At 35.0% G+C, this 21585-nt stretch overlaps 1 protein-coding gene and 1 long non-coding RNA gene across 4 annotated transcripts in view; both read right to left on the bottom strand.

Annotated features, from left to right (window-relative positions):
* Positions 1–627: 627 nt before the first annotated feature.
* The window catches only part of LOC145222861 (uncharacterized), a 31686-nt gene continuing 10728 nt past the window's right edge, over positions 628–21585 (bottom strand). Inside the window, exons 1-4 of one of the 3 annotated variants that reach the window (XR_013859392.1) lie at positions 3142–3296; positions 2587–2724; positions 1834–1897; positions 628–781 (exon numbers count right to left, since the gene is read on the bottom strand). This is a non-coding gene — a long non-coding RNA (uncharacterized LOC145222861). Of the gene's footprint in view, positions 782–1406; positions 1577–1833; positions 1898–2586; positions 2725–3141; positions 3297–21585 lie in introns of those variants that run through there. The other 2 variants (XR_013859391.1, XR_013859390.1) reach the window with 2 other exon arrangements.
* LOC145222860 (kelch-like protein 12) lies at positions 4924–20127 on the bottom strand. The gene is made up of 13 exons (XM_080089085.1): positions 20011–20127; positions 19810–19933; positions 19220–19373; positions 18184–18398; positions 15500–15643; positions 13127–13205; positions 11948–12013; positions 11331–11416; positions 10839–11025; positions 10298–10441; positions 9615–9764; positions 7722–7869; positions 4924–6573 (listed from the first exon to the last, which is right to left on the bottom strand). The coding sequence occupies exons 1-13, from the start codon at positions 20070–20072 to the stop codon at positions 6435–6437; spliced, it is 1698 nt and encodes a 565-aa protein (XP_079945211.1). The 5' UTR covers positions 20073–20127; the 3' UTR covers positions 4924–6434.

Here is a 21585-nt window from a genome sequence, read left to right as displayed (position 1 = left end):
ACCCTTTTTATCTTTTACAGTTCTGCCTTCTCGCCGATTTCGGCACGTGGGTCCACTGGGTCCCTATGTTGTAATGTATAATGCGGTGTTTGCGCACAAACGTGCCTTTGTTTGGAACGCTAGCAGAAGGTCACGACAGTACAATTGTGTTATGTAAAGCTGATAACCTGCAAGCTGTAGCATCATAATACGTAGCAACAAGAAAGATATTTATTATTTCATGACGTCATATAATATGCAATACCTAAAAAAATTAGAGTTTGGCGTCTGTGATTAAACTATAATATTGCTTACAAAAACCTACACAATATTTATCACACTGCAAGTAGCGCCAGCTTTGTGTAATAACGCAATATATTTGTGACATTCTGTCGCTAGACGGTGCTATTAGGTCATTTCAGTGGCTTTTTTATCTGGCCGGCAACCGAACAGGTTTTCAAATCATTTCTCTGTAATTAAACAGATTTCAAACAAAACCAAAAGCTGCATGTACCGATATGTACACGCGTTATATGGACGTTAACTGACAAACGCAAAGACAACCAAAAGCATCATATGTAAGAAAACCAAGCACATGCGCACCATCTAGCGGATGGGTACAGGCAAGTATTTCAGATGCACCAATACCTGCAGTTTGGACTGTCCTTGTATTTCTGTGACATGCAAATAAGCACAACAGCTGATTCTTCAACTGCGTCTGCCATCGCTTGCAGGGTACTTCCCCCATTCGATCCACATCCATCCAAACATTGTAACCGTGAGATTTAAGGTGGGTTTTCATCTAAACAAAATGTGTATTGTGCCAAAATGTGCCCAGTATCGCAAAAGAAGCTCGTTAAAAATCTGTGGTGCATCAAACACGCAAATACATTGATGTGGTCGAGTTTTAAAGTATTTTCCACTTGAAGCGTTTTTTTTTTATCCCGAGCCTAATACCTTGTTTGGTTATTTCTGTCCGAGCACGATTTTATTACGATTTGACGTCGTTAAAGGCGTGTGACGTCGCAATCAAATGAGGTAATATGTTTGACGTCATGTAACAGCATGGTGCAAAACTTGTGAAATTCCGTTGGTAATTGCACATTGAATAAATATCTTAATAGGCATTTTAATAAAAAATACGTTTTATGTAATCTTGATTTTTCCTGCGATAACTGAGCATCAAATGCAAGGCTGCAGTGCGCCACCCAGCGGATGATTCTAGTTTTGCAAAAAAATACTAAAAACATTTTAATAATTAGACGCCACGGTTTTCAACGCTGCAAATACGGGTGGCCCACAATGCACCTGACGTATCAAATCACTTCTCGCAATTTCCTGAAATACGGAATTTGCTGAGTAAAAAAATGTTGTTTTTTTTCATTTAAAAACCGCACACTGTCACGAAAAGGTTTTTTTTTGGGCATAACAACATTTTCTACGCTTCAAACACATGTTGTCATTATCGGAATTGTCTCACAGCGCAAAGCATTGTTTATTTAACTCGCAACAAAGAGTAATCAGATAATTTGGTTTATCACTGTGTGTTTGGAACGTTTTGTCGCCGATGACGCAGGTTTTAGTTTACATGGTGCGTCTGAAACAAGATCACTTGAAATGAAAATATCCATACAGTATTATTAAATCTGACCCCAACCCCTTGACATAATTATAACTATAATATTGCTTGCTAACACCTTAACAATATTAATCACACTGCAAGTAACATCAGTCTTGCCTAATAGCGGAATTTATTTTGAAGACACTCTGCCACTAGATGCTGCTATTAAGCCATTCCAATGCTTTTCCTTATCTGGTGGCGGCAACTGAACAGCAAAAAGTAAATCAACTTACATGAATCGTGGCCACCTTTCAAACTCTCTCAGCTTCGTTGATGGAAGTTTCACATTTCTTCTTTCTGTAAATGTCGTATTCAAGTTAAGTCACAGATTTTCAAATAATTTCTCAGTGAAATAAATTTCAAACAAAACGAAAAGCTGCATGTACTGATCAGTACAATTTGTGCATGCATCACATGTACATTAAGTGGCAAACACAAAAACAGTAATATCAGGTTAATTAATTGAAACTGATTGTTTTTGTTCCTAACCACAAGTATTTTATAAGAGCACATATGCGCCATCGCGGATGGGTGCAAAGATGTATATTTCAGATGTACCGATATTTACATGCACAAAATGTTGACCATCACTGACTAGATGCAAAATGTCATTGTGTTTTCATCAGCCAACATTTATTCTGATTTTTCTATTTTATCCATATCTACATAGTTGGTAGCTTATAGTCCGCTACATTTTCGTTGTTACTGTGGCAGTAACATGGATTCAGACATAAGTTGAAGTTGTTTTGTAATGTGATCAGAATATTTGATATTATTCTGATCATGATATTTATATAAAGTGTGTCTTAGGTTTTTTATTATTATATAACGACCACACTGACATACAACCTACTTATAATGTAGAAGCATTTCTGTGAATTTGTTTATTCATTTTATTTTATGTAAAGATAAGTCCCAATGGCTTGCACAAAAACACTATCATATTTCTGCTTATTTATTAAATCCATGTAGTTTCAATGACTTACCAAAATGACTCTTGTGTTCACAGTTGTCCACCCAATCAACTCCAACACTCCAGATTATTTGTAATACTTCTTGTTGTTACTGAATATTGAGCAGTTGTAGAGGATGATTATTGCTTGCAAAGTGATGTATTCCAATGCCTGTAAACATAGTTTTTATTAAAAATACATTTTATAAACAGGAAAATGGTTTGATTTTGTATAAAAAGTGAACTTAATGTTCTATAAAATCACATCTCCTTTTAGCGGTAAAATATAAAAATAGACTAACTTAATATGTTTAAAATTTACAGCCTACTTATATAGTCTAATCTCTTGTTTAGGGCCACACCGCATTAACTAATGCAGAAAGCTTTAAGAAGTGTTCAAAACAAAATGTTCTTTTAAGAGCAATATATTTACATCCTCTCCGAGATTGTAGAAACCAAAACATATGATTTCAAACAATCACACTGTATGAACAAGGTTTTTTATGACTAAAAATGTATGCCAAGGTCCTAATTCGCCCCAGAATAAATAGCATGATTGAACAAAATTAACTTTTTACAAATTGCAAACCTAAGCTGCTTTGATGATTCGAAGATATTGTAGAAGAATTTTGCCATCACCCAGCAGGAAAAGAACTAGCATCACTGTAGTCCACATAAACAACCAACCATTTCTTGAAATGATTTGATTTCCCTGCAATTGGGTCGTATATATTTTAACTGGAATAGGTTTTCTGTAAAACATAAAAAACTTAGCCAGAAACTGAGAACTTGGTACCAAGCATCCTAATTTTTAATGCAGTCGAATAAACTAAGCCAAGCATTAGACAAAAAATATTGCCATCCTCCACGGAAAGTTATTGAAAAAAAAAAACATGTTCTAACCCAACCGTACGTAACATGTGTGACAGTGAGAATTATAGACACACATTTTGACTTTACAATTTCACTTTGCATTGGCTTGTCTCACATGTTGTGCAAAAGGGACATTTTGAGTTAAAATATGACCCTGGTGGCAACTGAAGGGACCTTCAAAAAGTAGTTTTTCACTTTACAACACACTGAGCATGCTCGACAAAACACCGAGCATAAACATGAGATACTCGGTGCTGACCAAAACTGAACATTTGTAGTTTTAACCATCCCTGACTTGTAATTGGTCAAAAACTGATCCAGTTCACAGCATACTGACACAAACCAGCACAAGCTGCAGTGGTTTGTTGCACACAACACAACAAAGTGATTACTTATTTTAACTTGCTGACTAAATAGTTTTATGACCCACATTATCCCATGTTTTAAATGTTTGTAACAAAAGTTAAAACATTCAACAATACCTTGTTAGTAATTGTGAGGTGACAGTTTTGCATAATTTGCTCAAGCAGGATTCTTAGGTTTGCTGCATACATCTATTCTCCACATTATCAATTACTTGTTGAAGGTATCAATCAAGTAACACTCTCATTAAATGTCACTGGTTGACAAAAACATGTCATGGTTAAGTGAAGTTGTATGATTTTTAAGAGCGCTATGTACTCAAGGTATTTAAGCTTTCTAGGTGTATATTATAATGCAGTAATATAACTACAAATTGATAAACATGAAACTTACCAAAATGAGAAAATTCATTTCATCCTTTGCCTTATCATCTGATGATGTTTGGCAGCAAACTGCAGTAAGTAAGTTGTAGTTAATTTGTTGTTGTCAATCTAAGCAACATGTTAAGCTACAACTTACAGGTTTAAACCAGTCAGGTACACCACTGTTGTTGTTTTTTTCAGTCAAAAACTTGTAACATTTTTTCCAACGCAAAATTCAAATCAACAACAAATTGAAACGTGTGACCAATGATGCGTGACGATTGCAAAACATACAGGTAGTTTTATTTTTCACAGATTTTTTTCGCTTTTGCTTTATTCCAACCCAAATTTGCTTAAATGTTTTGTATCGTGATGAACGAAGTTGTGCTGTCAATCTGCACAGGAAAAGCAGCCTTGCCTCCAGTGTATTTTGGTCTTACAGCAAAATTTGGCTGTAGCGTCATATTTGGCTACTTTTGTCTCGTCACATGAAACGAACTCAAATATTGCATGCTTTGTTTTATCGGCTCAACGTACGGGGATATTAACTGATGTGACCAAATTCCTAAAACAATCTTTGCAATGCGAAACTTATGCTTTAACCCAACATTAAATAATTATTGGCCTCCCAGCAAATTACGCGTTAAGTGACGTTTACTTCCCACCACTCATTACTTCCGATGTTTCGAGCAAAATACTCGTTGTTTTACACCTGCAGAAAAACTTGTTTGTCGCAAAACACTGTTAAGGTGCAAGCATCATGGAGTAATAAGTATGTTAAGTATATTTATTATGCGGTCTTCAAGAGGCAGGTGGCGAAAGACCTTAAAGGTCAGCTTGTCAGCCATCCAGAAGACCTAAAAAAGGTCAGCTTGTCAGCCATCCAGAATACAAAATAGTAGCAAAAATCAAAGAAAAAATCAGTGAAAACGTAAAAAATATTAGTATGCGGAAAAAATAGCACTTTTAGATTTTAAACAATGACAAAAACACGTTATCAGATAATGACAAAATATGAACATGCAAGTAGGCGAAATCAGGGGTTGCCAACGCGCAGCCCCGGAGCAGTATGTGCGCGCTACCTGTTTGTTTTTACCACTGACAAGACCGATTTGCCAAGTGTGCATAATATGCAAGAAACTACCCAACAACTAAAAGTTAGAAGAAAAAACGTTTTTGCAAAAGCATTTCATTTCAAATTTAAAAACGGCTTTCTGGTTCCCAGCGTTTTTAGGCTTTGTGAAATAGTTCCGAATAGCTCATAGAGTGGTAAAGCTTGGCTGAATGTTTCAAAGATATGCAGAGTGAGCTTAGCCTAATAAAGTTAACTAAACAAGTCTACGCGGAAAGTTAATTGACAAGGATCAGAGTATATCGTATCTAACGTTTTATCTAATTATCGTATCACATAAACACAAGCAAATATATGCATAACAAATAAAGCAACAAAGGGCACTGGAACGAAATGTGATTCTGTAAGAAAACTCAAAATAAAAACGATAAACTGATGATAAACGGAAAACCGTAAGGAAACGGAAAGATAGGGTTTACGTGGTGAACAGAAATTGACATTGAAATAAATACAGCAGATAAATGCATAAGTGGTAGTCGTAACCATTGAAAAACACGCGAGCAAATATAGCAAAAACAAATCAATAGATGGCAAGCGAGGTGGAAAATAGGAAATAATAATATATGTTGGACCACAAAACCAAAGCCTGTAAACAGTAGGTCTATAATTGTTCGGTTTAGACTTTGGGCTCCTTCAAAAACGGGGCAATTTTGTGCAACTCGGCAACGGGGCATTTCTGTAGGGGTGAGCAATAGAGGGTCTATTTTGCATGGTGCAAAAAATCATAGCGACGCAAAAATACTGAAACAATCAACAAATCGAAAATAGCTACACAATGTTGAAACTTTGAAGAGCTCCGACGTTTCGACGTCCTATAGACCCTGATGAAGACGACCTGTATAGGACGTCGAAGCGTCGGAATAAAATTACATTTGCCAGAAGAGCTCTACAAACTTGATATTATGCCTGGCAGCAATAGCTCATACAATGTTGAAACGTAAAATAACGAAGGGATTAACTAAACACGCTACAGCTACAATGTACAGTATTACTCGAAATGTGAGAAGATAAATCAATATATTCATGACTTATTTTCGTTTTTTTTAGTTGAACAGGGAACGGAACAGTATGAAGGTTGATGGTGACAAGTGTTTCTTACGCGTTTGTTATAAGCAGGTGGGCAGTGACAAAGGCTTAAATTCACCGTCCACTTCATTGATGTCCATTGTCATCCACTGTGGTATACAAAGCTACAAGTGTGTGGTTCCAGACAGGTTTTTCCAAGTCGAACAAATGTGTCCAAGAATTCTCAGTGGGGTCGTAAACTTCAACTGAACTGAGAATCTCAATCCTGAGTAACAAAACATGTCCGTGGGTCAAATCTTATCACATACAAAACTTATGTTGGCGCCACAGCCAGTGCCAAAAAGCAGTATGACGTCACAGTGCACCAACAAACGGGTTGAAAATACGGATTTTTATTTGTTTCTGCTTTTGTACACAAACAAGTGTATTGCGTGTAAAAGCCCATGTACAGTAAACAGTGTCAAGAAATTCTAATGTAATTCTTCACATAAATGATCATATTCGCACATACACAGGACAAAATCCCTGTATAGAGCAAAGGACTGCTTAGAGAAGAATATTCGGAATCCCCCGGCAAATTGGATTAATTAGTAAATTTAACCTGAGGACATTTCGAAGCTTTGTCTAACAGTTCGTGTTTGACCATGAAATATGATGCCCAAATGTAACATTGATGTGAAGGAGAAACTTTGTGTTGGATAAGAATTCTTCGAAATTTCTGATACATTGCTGTCATTTATTCCCGGACTTGCAAAAGGCTTTGCTGCTCAATAACTTAGCGATGGAGTCAAAAACGGAATGTACGGTTGTTCCGCAACCAGAAGGTTGGTCGGCATGCCAGGTCCCTGTTTCTATCTGTGTTTTGTACAATTGCTCCCGTAATACGCCAACATATATTGTGCTGTTTCTAAACTAATGATAAACTTTAGATGACAGGGCGAAGCACCAGTGAAGCAATAAAACCTGCTGTGAACTTATATCGCGGAAATGTTTTGGTTTCGCATCAATTAGTTCCTGGTTTGCTACATGAAAAAAATATTTATTTTTAATAAATGGACAGGACCTTACCACAAAATATAGTTGATTTCTACTGCTACATAAAAATGCTGGAAGTAATGTGTGTTTAAAATCACTTCTAGCACAGAATTTGGCACTGCACAGGCACGCGGGTCGAATAAACGACACATAAAAATCTGCTCAAATCCGCTTAAAAGTTTATTTGTTACGAAATAAAGCCTTATTTTACCAACGTCATAATGGCAATTTTCTTTATGACTTGTAGGCTTATTTTTTAATTTTATGCGGGGTTCAAACCAACGACTACCAGAGGGGGTTAGTGGGGCAGTTTTTGTCTTAGTGGTCAAAATCAAACTGGTGACACAACTCCATAACTCACACTACAATAACACTTACCCAGAACCCCATCCTCCAACAACATAAATCTTTCCGTTCATCACACAAGCTCCATGATATGCACGTCCAGTGTTTAATGGTGATAAAGTAGTACATTTTCGTGCAGCTGGATCGTAACATTCATGACGTGATGATGATGACCATCCACCTGTACACAATTCATTTACTGTTTAATGCACTTTTGTGAAATTTAAAAAAATAACTTAAATACAAATCAAGGTATGTTTAGATGAAGAATCCATTCGTTTGTTTCAAAACTCATTCACGTGTATTTGCTAAAAATAAAATGACTTAAATCTGTGGTTTCTAGGGTCGGTCCGATAATACTGTATCGGCACCGCTACCCGATACTATTTCTTGTATTGGTCCAATATCGACACCTAAATGGGTGAAATGTGCAATATATGCTATTTCTGTCAAAGTATTTTGCAAAAACTTGACACAGACTCTTGGCTCAGTCGCCATGGCAACACAATTTCTTCATCTTGTTGGGATGCTAGCTGTATGTATGTAAGAACAAATAAGATGCTTGGAATATGCAATTTGCCTAGTAAGCAATTTCACTGATGATTCGATCATGTGCGAGTAATTTGTAGTAGTAAGATTGAAACTTTGATTTACCTGTCAAATATACATTGCATTGTTTAGTTAATGCATCTAATCTCAGATCTAAATACCACATCATTAAAAATGTAAAAGGTTTTGGCCATTAGAGCACAGTACAAACAAACATTCTAACCTGCTTTGAGACAATTAATGCTGTTTAAAGCTGTTAATGCTAATGCGGCTCATTAATTCAATTCAATAAAAACTTCATGACAATAAGCATTTAATCTTAACAAGTATAAAGCAAAGCAAATAATGCACTTTGTGAAAAGTCGCTAAAATACTTGGTATTGGACCGCTTATATTTTTGTGTAAACTATTGGGTACTGGTGTCAGATTGAAAGTTGGTTTCAGGTTTCAGCTGTACCTGTTTTATGCTAAGCCAAAATATGTCCATTCAAGGCCTAGGAGCAGTAATTTTCAAAATGTGTGCTATGGAACACTAGTGAGCCATGAGAGATGCTATAATCTTATATTGATCTAATTTGTTACTGAAACCTATCTCAACCGTCATATCCAAATTGAAATGAAATTGTGTGTGTGTGTGTGTTTAGCCTAAAAGTGTGAAGTGAACAAAAGTTTAGTTTTATTGATGGGCTGCAAGCCTAGTTTGAAAAAACATTGGTTTAGGGGTTTAGGACTTTAAGAGAAATAGTTCTTCCAGAAAGACAAAAACCTTTGCATGATTGCAGTAGGCAGCAAGATATATATGCTTCAGACTTACCTGCTGTTTCATCACCATAAGGCTTTTATAAAATCATAAGCATCATGTTCTAGAAAAAGTGAAATTACACAGATGGTATATTTAAACAGACAAGATAGACAGTGCTTTTACGGTTTAACTGTATCATACATATTTTGCTGCAAAAAAATTGTTTTCATTTTTTTTCTTTAGTTTTCATTAATTAGGACATTTTCAAACTGGTGTTGACAACTTTGTAAAACTGTTAATACTGTGAAACATCAAGGGTGGCTAAAATTTATAAACGAGCATGCAGAATAAAATGTTTTAAAGTGATTGATGTCAACTTGAGGTCGCAGGTTTAACAGTTTTGCAATACATTTTCCCCAATCAGGTAATTTTATTCAGCATGATATACCCTATTTTCTTTTTCTCTTTTTAAATGGCAAAATTCTGTGCATACTAAAGATTAAAATCAACAATTGGTAAAATCTGTCATGTCTGATAAATTTACTCAACTTGTGATCGAGGTGGAGAACTTAGTTCCAGTGTTAAAGCTGTGTTGGCTGCTCGATATTTCAAATACATTATTTGGACATGATTACCTGTGACGTAAATCTTTCCATTCAATGTAACACAAGATAAACCATCTGTTGCTTCATGATTCATTGGTGGAATCAGATTCCACTTCCCACTTCTCACATCAAGATGTTCACAGGATTTGTCACTCCGTCCACCAACACAATAAAGTGAATCTGTTTGTGTGAAATACTTTGTGATGTCACACAGATCAATATACATAGTCAACATAAAATTAAAAAACTGAAACCCACATTTGTAAACATATCTGATGTTGATGTACAATGTAAATTGGGTGTGGTTTAGGATTAATAAACTACATCATTAGTGTAATACAGTATAAGTCTGTTTCCAAAACCAATTGTACAGTAAATTTTATAACAGACAAAACTTCAAAAGAAATATAATTAATAGTTAGTTCAAACCAATTCAAAAGCTAAAAAGTTTCGAATTGGTTTAAGTGATTTGTAGTTTATTAACATAATTAGCTTGTTGGAGAATTTTATTGTTAAAATACAAAACCTGTACTTTTGTTTGGAGTTATATCCTACTGTGTCTTTTTGCTGCAAACAACTCCCAATTTAAACCAAAAGCCAGTTTAACACATTGATTTAATTAGTAATATTAAATTAGTATATTGGCCACAATGGCCCATGGGGACATATATATATACAGATATTGTTGTTTGATGAACAAACTGCCTTCTTACTCCTGATTGAACACATTCCATGTGCTGCTCTTTTCTTTATCATGCCATGAATCCGACTCCACTTATTCCTGTTCAGATTATAAACTTCACATGATGAAAGGTAGTTATCATTATTATTCTTTCCACCAGTCACATAAATGTTGTCTGAAACATATTTTCATTTTAGAAACCTGCAGACACTTTAATAACCATATGTTTATTAAAGTTTATGTAAACCTGTATATAATGACACATCTGGGGTTTAATAAAGTCATTTGACAGGTCTTACTGAAACCCTTAAACTTCAACAAACATGGTATAAATTACATAAACAGACAAATTGAGGATTTCATCAAAGCTGTATGGAAGGGTTCAAGAGATTCAAAGGAAGCTTGAAGAAAAACAAAAGAGTTTGGAAATGATTTGTAAAAGATCAAAAACACTGGTTTGTGATGAAATATTTTCAAATCTATTTTCAAATCTAAGTTACAATTTTACATCAAACATTGCTTGTCACATATCATGTGAGTTTAGTTTGTTGTGTTGGCCCCAATCCACTTACTTCCAATAACTGCTGATGCATGATTACATCGAGCTTCCAACATCTTACCCAACATTTTCCATCGTCCGTTTGTTGCCAAACTCAACATTTCACAACTTTTTATTGCAGCTTTATCATGTCCACCAAATGCATAAAGTTTGTCTCCAACTTTTACTGAGGTGAAGTAACATCTTGGTTTGTTCAGTTTCTGCAAAGTTTTAATCAAAACTAAATAATTTGGCACAAAAGTTTAGTGGTTGCTCATATATAGAAGTTACATTCATTCACTTTCATGCATTGTTTAATTGCAACAAAGACACATTGTTTGTTTGGTAATGAGTTATTGTTTACAAACAATGCCAGACAACAATCAATATTTGACAACTCCCAGCTTGCACTTAAATTACATCGGGCAATAATTAACATAAATACATATGTCAGATACACATATACAGTTCTGTAAATATTTCATTATTGTGCATAAAGAGCAAGTAGTAAACTTTCCAAACTTACTGGTAAATGTTGATGTTGTTTTGTTGTGACATCATACTTCACACAATCTCTATCTGAACCATCTCCACCAACAACAACAAATTCCTCTGAAACATACTTGCATTATTTCATGTGTTTTTACAATAAATTTACATTAACACCAACATGGCAGAAAATTAAAATATTAAATAATAAAAGTGGACCGATAACAGTTTTGATCCCCTTTAATTATTGTCATCGTTTGCATATTTGTTTACTTTTTATTTAACATTTTAGCAGTGGCCTGCCTTTTCTAAATAAAACCAACCATTTTATGTGTTTGTTGATTTGTTTAGTAAACTGATGTTACTTAATTTCCAGTTTAAATGTTTTCGTGTTTAATATTATTTCGTTGTGCTGTTTTTCACAGATACTGAAATTGCCCACAGGTTATATATCTTGATATACTTTTTTTGCACAGACATATAAAATATTTACAGTAACATAAGAAACTGGTCTATGTGAAGTAATTGTTAGTTGAAAAAATCCACCTTCTTGTTATTTGATTTAGAATGTCAGCCCTGAAAGTCAATTCTTAAAAGTACCAACATTTGCCAGTTAAGTGCAATCTTAAATAAAACTAAACTGAACCTTATTACCTTTGATCTCATGTGGGGCAGCAATGTTTGATTGACTGGAAGCTGGTTCAGATAGGGGACTTCTTCCTGTTTACATTAACATATATTAGTCCAAATAAGTGCATTTGATAAAGCAACAAACATGTAAATAATGATATTTCCACTTTATATATATTGAGTACCCTGTCTATCAATTTACTATACACACCATTTAATTTACACATATCATTGCTTTTGCAAGCAAAAACGAATGGGTCCATACACGTGTTCATGTGCATTAGTAATGGTAAAAAGGTTTTCAAATTGTTTATTTTTATATTCTTTTTTGGAAGGACAAGTAGATAGCACCAACCCAAACTTCAAAAGGTTTGTCCATACCGTTTTTACATTATATGGATATATATATGTAAAAAGCAGTAAAAAAACATATAAAATACTCCCAAACCAAAATTTCAATCTCTAGGTTTGACCTCTTAGCTGTGCAAGGCCAGTTTCAAAACAGTTAAAACTTTTTTTAGAAAACCTAGACTTTATTACAGACAATGACAATTTAGGAAGATGTTTTGCAGCAAAGGTTTATATAACAAATTGTTCTTCTGCAGCTTATCTCGGTAGAGTCACCGGACAACTGTTTAATGACCTTTTGACATCGTTTTCAATGTCAAAATCGTTATTGTTAAACCCTAAGAACTGCATAGTGTTCAACAGTACTGTTTTTCCTAATTAATATGTAACTCCCGTATTGTTTTCGGAGTATATGTGTCAAAATTAAACAAGCTATGTTGTGACAAAAAATCATTCTCAACTGTGTTCTGCGATACCTACAAGTTGACCCTCAGTGACCTCTCTTCATACAATGGCTAAGCTGAAAAGGACCATTTTACGGAAACTTCAGAACTTCCTTTTTACAGTATATTGCACTACTAGTATGACCGGAAAAAAGGAAGTTCTGAAGTGAAGTTTTTGTGTCTAAGGTATGTTTTAAAACAGTTTTACAAACACAAACATGAGGTCATCGAGGTTCAAACTTTGAGATTCTGCAGATAGCTATCACATTTTTGATGAAAAGGATGGGAAAACAATGTTAGACAGAGAAAAAAGAAATGCAGACAAAAATAATATGTTCTATTCAAGAAAGAGACTGATAAAAAGTTTAAACCCATTATTGAGAACTAATTGATGACATAATTATCAACTTACCTGCAGTGGGTTGTCGAGAAGATTTTACCAAATTGTCAACCAACATGTTGGCACAAACCAAATTGCTTCTCACCAAACTCTAATGAAATAAAAACAAACTAGAATGGTGGCTTAGCACATATTGCCCTTGCATATACACTATAACCTATTTTAAAACATAAATATATTTCCTATGCTTATTTCGCATTGGGTCCCATATTAGTCACCGTCTTTTATAACTTAGTCGTTTCTGCAGGCAAAAACTCATGGGTCCCCAAACATGTAAAGTTGAAACTAATGCAATTCAAGAGATAACCATGAGAAAGTCGTGTGATGTAAGGTAAAACACAGTGATCGGCACTGGGCCTAAATAATAATACTATGTAGAATACAAGCTATAAAATTCGATGCACCCCAGATATTGTTTGAAGTATGTCCTATTTAACGTTTTAAAAAAACTGACCCATTTTAGGGGGCTAGTAGGGCAACTAATTGGGCTCGACACACAAACTAAAAAATATATAAAAACCACAATGACTCAATCAATAGTACTGCAAAATTTCAGCCCAATCCGCCAATTTCGACCACTAGAGGTGTTTTGAGCAACAACCGTTACTGTTCCTGACGTCATAGGGCTATTAACAAGCCCCTAACTGCCATGGTGCAAAAACGACCACCAAGAAACCCACCAACGAGCAACAAACAACTGGTTGCCCTTGTAACACTATTGCTCCAAAGAAATCTTTTGTTTGTGGTGCCCAGTAACATACAAATACGTTTTACACTTTAGGGGCTTGTGGGGTAAATGTTAGGACTACAGGGTTGAACACAACAATTGACACTTGTAAATGGCATACTATACAAGAAATCCAAATTTCAGCCAATTCTGACACTGTTTAAAAACTCACCCATTTTAGGGGGCTAGCGGGGTAAATACTGGGGTCATCAACAAAAACAAAGTGGGATGCACATCCACATGAATATATCTACCATCTGTGTAAATTTCAGCCAAATCCATCAAACATTTGATGGAAAAACGAGTCGGACAAACTTTGGGTAAAAACACCCATTTTAGGGGGCCAGCAGGTTAAATACTGGGGTTATCAACAAAAACAAAGTGGGATGCACATCTACAAAACTATATCTACCATCTGTGTAAATTTCAGCCAAATCCATCAAACATTTGATGGAAAAACGAGTCGGACAAACCTTGGGGAGAAAAAAAAATGAAGAAAAAAGATTTGAGTAAAATCAATATGTGTCCCCTTCAGGGAAGGGGACCCATAATTAGTGAAAAATGCCTGAATTTGTGTCAAACATTGTTTAGCCATTCTTTGTGCAGCATTTAAAGTAAAATAATGATTTTGCAAGAGCATTAACAAATTTCAGGGCTTTCCATCTATTTAGCTTGCAAACTATTCTAGTTCATATTTTTTGGCATCCTAGCATTCAATAAAGTGATTTGAATACAATTTTAGAGTTGTTTTTAGGTTTTAAGTTATTTAGCATGCACCATACACTTCATTTTGCTTGCAAAAATTTAAAATTAAAATTGAGACCCTAGCACTTAATTTTTTTTGTTTCGATCAGGGGTTCTAAGGGGGGCGTGAAGGGTTGGCAAGGGGGGCGCAGCACAATGTGGTTGAAAAGTTTCACTTGCAAACACATGAAATGAATGCATTGGAATGATTTTGGAGCCGACTTCGAACTTATTGTTTGAAAATTAAACTAAAGTAAACACTGAGAAACATGACAAACACCTAATTAAATAAAGCATCCTTCTTATTAATTTTATCAATGCTAATATTAAGGGGGCTTGAGATTAAATAAATAGCAGCAAGTGGGGCATGAGCATAAAAGTTTAAGAACCCCTGGTTTAGATAGTGGTGTCTTATGATTGGATGGATTGTGACGAGCAAAGCAAACCTAAAAAAAGCATTGTTCTTTTTTGATTTACGTTTATAGAAAATGACAAGTTGACATCAACCGCCAAAAAATTGGCAGTATATATATATACATATATACCTCAAAACACCACTGAAGTTTAGCAACAAAAAGTTTCTGTGGTGTTCGCCATTACCTTGATACCCTAAGCAAGTGTTTACTTTGCCTAATAGGTAATGCAACCCGGTTTACCACAACAAAATCACAAACCAGCAACAAAAAATGTCCGGCCAGGTCAAAAGCACATAACATATTGTCTGATTCGATATTTTTGCTTGTTTTAAATCTAGCAAAAGTTTATGCTCTCAATTATGACTGTTGCATGTCACATAAGTAAACCTGCTTCCCCTCCACTTCTTTATTGACCCTCCATCCTGTCAGGGTTCAACCTCATTTTTTTAAAGCTCTGTTTTAAACTACATATTCGTTATCTATTTTCATCTTATTTACCTCGGTGGAAACTTCTGCAAGAAAACCTGAACTCATCGAAGAAAGATCAATTTGTGAGAAAAGATTCACAAACAATTCCTCACGCTGCGAAGGGTTATAATTAATCCATTGCACAATCCCAGTAAAAACAGCTTCCTCTTGATCCTACAAATGCATCAATCTGGTAAGAAACTAGAATGGTGGCTTTCCTATACAGTTGGGTTCAGCCGAAACCAAATATTTGGCCAGATTATTCGAATCATTTATGACGTCGTTTGTTACGCGTTTGACATGAAAACATGAGTTTTATGACCAGAAAAACAGTAGTGCTACACAACAGGATAGATGAGTTTCATTATCATTTTAGTTCTGTGGGGTTTTAGGTCAGCACGGCTGTGGCCTATCATTTTGTCTAAATTGGGAAAATGATAATTTTTTTAATACAGTAATAATTGACGCGATTTTAGTTATAGCACAATTTGATTTCACACTTTAAATTTGAGTTTGAAAAAGATTCAGTTTCAGCCGAATAATTTATTGCCATTCCACCGAAACCGAATCTTTTACAAACTAAAAAATCTTTGCAAAAATAGCCTTTTTGGCCAAATAAATTCGGGAAACCAAATATTCAGTACATCTCTAATACTTACTATACACACTGTTTGACCTACGAACATGATTATTTTTGCAAGCAAAGCACAAACCCAAACACATGTTTATGGAATTTGATTACAATATAAAAATGGGGCCATTATTTTTAGATTCTTAGGAACGAACTAGCAGAAAGCATTAAGCCAAACTTTGAACAGTTTTGTCCATATTCTTTTCACATCATTATATTGTCAAATATTTACAAAAGTAGAAAAAGAGAACAGTAAACAATACTCCAATTTAATCTCTAGCTTTGACCTGGATAGCCCAATGAACAGTTAATGATCTTTGAACATTTAACATTTAATGACACGGTTTTTACCAGCACTTAGTCCTTAGTGTTCAACAATAACTTTTTGCCTAATTTATACGTGACTCAAGTATCACTTATTTGTCAAAAATAAAAAAGCCACAGTGTGACCAAAAAACCTTTAACAACCGTGTTTTACTATACCTATAAGTTATTGTTCAGTGACCTACCGTCATTGGGTGCCAGTCTGACAATGGCTGTTTTAAAACCATTTATCACAGCTTTGGAAAACGTCTAATTCATTTTTTGACCTTTATTTTAATCAGCAATTTTTTGCCTGAGATATAAAAACCGAAGTACAGTTTGGATGAACATAAATTCATAACTGGGATCCTGAAGCATCTATGCCGACCACCAATCACGACACACTTATATATAAATCACAGTACGCCAGGCCCATTGAACCTGTCATACCGAATCAGCCGGTCACCAAGCATTCACCAAATATGGCACAGCCCAAGCTAAAAAAATCTAGCCTGCGGTGGGATTCGAACCCACAACAGGAGTCTTTCCAGGACTTTTGCTCTGCCAACTGAGCTACACAGGATCAGTGGAGAATCCACCAAAAGTCGAATCACAAGCACCATTGCATGCCTTGTATGCTGCATTGCACATGTCAGCTTCGTAGTGGGGAATCACCAGATGGCGATTGGTAGATTAACAAACCAGCGTTGGAGAAAAAAAAAAGAAATAAGGACAAAAACAATATGTGTCCCTTCAGGGAAGGGGACCCATAACAAATGATGGCCACCACCCAAAAAGCCATCCACTAAGGACCATCAGTTCATAAACACCTTTAAGGGGTTAATGGGGTAAAAGTGGGGCCTACAGGGCCTTGATTACACTATTGAACCACAGAAACCTTTTGTTTGTGGTGCACAGCAACATACAAAAATGTTTTACACTTTAGGGGCCAGCGAGGCAATAACTGGGATTAGCAAGACAAATAAAGCAGCTGGCATATCTACATCCCCATATCTACCATCTGTGACAGCTTTTATCCATCAAAGATTTAATGCCCAAATTGCATGGACAAACTTCGGTGAAAAAAGAAAGAGTATTTCAGGGAAGGGGACCCAGAGAATTTCAGGGAATAATACTTTACAATGCACCAACCAACAAGTATGAAACTCCTAGATCATGTACTTTAGTAAGTGTAACCATGTTAAAACTTCATGTTTTTAGAGCCTGTGGTTGCATAGCTGGGTCATTTGAGGTCAAACTTCGGAAGGATCAAAATTAGATAACTAACTACAGATGAATCCGGTTAATCGCATAATCCGTTTAATTGCACCACAACCGAAAATCCCAAACTGTCACCCATTGTTTGCAAGAAAATCGTCGGATAATCGCATACAAACCGCATAAATTTGGATAAATAACTAACATGTTTTCAAATTTGAATATGTTCGAAGTACTAGTGCTTGACCAACTGAAACCAGCAATAGGCTGAAAATAAATAAATAAATAAAACAACGTGTGTCCCCTTCAGAGAAGGAGACCCATAACGAACAACAAACAAAAGAAGGTATATGATCATGCAAGTGGTGTACATTCGTGACAAGAACTTTTTTTCACAATATTTGTTTTGAGACTCAGCCTGTTTGTCTTCACAGATTTTGTTAAGATAGATGGATGAGTTAAGACCCACCACTTAATTGACCAATTCGACTTTACCAAGCACAAAAATTAGGACTTATGTTGCCAGTTAAGTACCCAGAATTTACTGCAACAATATAGTTACCTTGTTTCTCTGCTTGATTATATTGGTCATGTCACCAACGTCAAGTTGCATAAAATCCTTGTGTTTCATCACACTAGCGAAATTCTCTTTAATTGATTGATCCGTTTTGTCGAGTACATCACCCAGATTGTATCGCTGAGCATAAGCTCGAAGCTTTAGGCAATTGTCAGCAGATACAACTTGGAGAATGAATCGATTACAGAATGACTTCAGTCCTTGAACATAATTAAGAGTTTCAAAAATTAGATAGCAAACGGCAATACCCTAATATACAGGTTAAAATTATTTTGCATTTGGCCAATGTGAAATACTTTTAACACTAGAATTACCAAAATGTGGATAAAAGTAGATGAGTGGCTTCATACCAGTGATTTATACCGATACTGGAACTAAATAAATATTATTTCTACAATATCGGAAAATACTGAAATAAAAAAATAAAAAGATCTTATTGAACGAAATACTGTTTTTTTTCCATTCTGGTATTTTGTTCTGGACATTTAACATGAAAGAATTGCTAAATATTTCACAGCATCGCATCATAATAAAATTTTAAAGCTCCAACAATGTGCATCATCTGTTTGACTTGTTATGTGAGGTAATAACTACCCAACAACAACCATTGCACAACTTTCTTTCCCTGTTGTAAAGATCACAAATGATGTTCTTTTGTTAAACCGAAATATACCGTTATAAATTTATTTCTGTATGAAAATATAAGCACCGGATCGAAATAAATAATTTGCCCTGAACGAATAAACTTTATTTCATGTGGTTTTGGTACATATTCCCATTGCACATATTAGTCACACTATTTTACAATGGGTCATAATTTTTTTCTGAAACTTGCTTCGTTTCTGTTTGTAGTAACTCTGGGGGTCCAACAAATATAAATTGTTAATTATGTATTATACAATAAACAGATGTAATTTAGGCATTAGAAAGTCAAACACAGGGATCAATGTATTGCTAAATTGTGCAAACAATCAAATTTTTGGACCTAATCACACAAACATGTCATTGTCAACACACATACCTTCAATTTGTGTGTATTCAGAATCTTCCAAAACCTCCAGCATGTTTTCTTCTGTCACCTCAATATCACCAGAATAAATAAACTCCAACACATTTTCTAATCTTTCCGGTGGGACATTCTTAACACTGACTACTTCATCATATTTCTCTTTCATCTACAAATAAAATTTAGTAAGCTAACGCAATTTAACTTTATACAAACTGACTTAGTTGCTTTGCACACCATGTTTATGTAATGAGCTTATGGCTTGGATTTTGCTTTTTACTTGCATCCTCCAATGTAGGTCTGTTAACATATTTTTAGGGAAAATCAATTGCTTCGGTAGTCAAAATGCTAGAGGTATAATAAACCTATTTGTTCCAAGTTGCATAGAATATAACTGCATATTGTTTTAGTCAGGTGAATGTCTTTTGAAATTGTTTCTCAAATTTAACAGTAAACCAGGCTAATATCGTTATTAAATACATATTTTTGCTGATACTAAATGGTGTTGGTTTTGAAAGGAGTAATTAAGTAATATCGTTGGTCCAATGTACCCCATAGTTGTCATATGACCTTATAACAAGAGAATTGTGTTTCAAAGTTTTTACCTCAACACTAAACATTGTTTTAAAATAATCAGATGCAGCACCAAGAATGCAGTCATGAACAGAAAACTTTTTTCCGTCCGAAGTAAGGGTTTTGTTGCAGTGTCGCTTTGGACCCTTTCTATCACTGCAACAAAACAAGCATTATTATACAAGTTCTTCATTTTGAATACAAGCGACATATTCTAAACAAACTCGACATACAAGTTAAGATAATCCATTATCTTCTCTTTGTGCAAACTTCTTTCTTCTGGTGTTGGTCTCATGATTACTTTTTTGTATTACATCAATATACAGCAATTTTCGTTATTTGTGTCAAATGTAAACCTGCAAATTAACAAACTTATTTCCAGCGCTATTAATCACACATTCATTGATAACTCATATGTGTAAACTAACAACGATCTACATTTCGTTTTAAACATATTTTTGTGACAAAACACTACAACAGACTAGAAAAAAACGTGGAGCTTTTCACAGTAAAATTGTAAAAGCAGCTTTATAGAAATGCTCACGAATCCCTTATACCACTTATACCACTAAATTTGCATTCAATTGCTTCGCTAAAAATGTTTGCCTTCCTTTTCGTAACTAACTTCAGTTTTGTAATAAAACAATGAAACAACCATCACGAGATGCTACCTCAACCAAAGTCACTGAACTGAAGCAAAACAAACAACGCACCCACGGGGAATTCCCTTACTAGAATCCGTAGTTTCGACAGAGATATCAAACTCAACAATTATTGTACGTGCACTTCAAACATTTCGAATTTAAAAGTGAAACATTTTTAAGATTATGGCACAGTTTCAGGCAAGACAAATTTACTATGCTCTCCAATGACCACATCAAAATCTAAGGTCTTTGCTTTAATAAAATCTAAGGTCTTGCTTTACGTTTTAAATGTACTCCTACAAATAAGTGTACTCCGTTTGTTTGTATTATGATACGATGTATATATTGTATACATTGCAATATCTTGTTGTATTCTTCCCAGCTGTAAAATATTTATGCTCACTACAATAGGGTTGCCATACGGATTTTCCCTGACATGTCAGGGAATTTGGTGTTTAAATATGCGACAGGGAGAAATGTTAAAATGTACTTAAAAGTCAGGAATTTAAGAAAAAAAATATGAAATTAATGAACTAACGGAGAAAGTATCTAGTAGGTAGCTACAACCGCGTCTATAAACGTAAAGAGGTAAACTGGAGGTACGCACGTTAACGCACAAAGTTACTGTTTCTTTTTGCATTGTGTGTGTGCGCGTAACAATACCTATTTGTTACCATAGTTGTCTAACAATACGCGTTAAATACACAAATATAAGCGTTTCAAGAAAACACAGCATTCGATGCTATGTGGGAACTTGGAAAATTTCATTTGCTTTAACTGTGTATCTAATATACAAGGAACTAACTAACAACGAAAAGTCGAATGTCGCGAGACATAAAAACGTTTTTTCAGTGACATTTTATTTCAAATTTAAAAAGGTCTTTGTGGCTCCCAATGTCTTTTTACTGTGTAAATATGGTCAGAATGGTTTTTAAGGGGATGAAGGTTGGCGACCCCTGATATATGTGCTTATTGTTTCAAGGATAGTAAGAGTAGTGAGCTTAGCCTAATTAACTTAACTAAACGGAAGCCTACACAGAAAGTTAATTGACAAGGATCGGAGCACGTGTCTGACGTTTTCTCGTGTCGACGTATACCCGTGATTCCAAATTTATTTCGGAATAGAAGTGTTTGGATCGCAAAAACGGTTAACGCAACGGTTCT

This window comes from Phallusia mammillata, chromosome 4 (assembly GCF_965637545.1).
Source record: "Phallusia mammillata chromosome 4, kaPhaMamm4.hap1.1, whole genome shotgun sequence".
Lineage (NCBI taxonomy): Eukaryota > Metazoa > Chordata > Ascidiacea > Phlebobranchia > Ascidiidae > Phallusia > Phallusia mammillata.
This window is presented reverse-complemented; position numbering and strand designations above follow the sequence as displayed.

Coding starts and splice junctions, on each gene's coding strand:
- LOC145222860 (XM_080089085.1), bottom strand. CDS start 20,072: ATGAGACCAACACCAGAAGAAAGAAGTTTGCACAAAGAGAAGATAATG. Junction 12,014..13,126: donor TTCTCGACAACCCACTGCAG/GTAAGTTGATAA, acceptor TAATGTAAACAG/GAAGAAGTCCCCTATCTGAA. Junction 7,870..9,614: donor TGGAAAGATTTACGTCACAG/GTAATCATGTCC, acceptor AATTGTGTACAG/GTGGATGGTCATCATCATCA.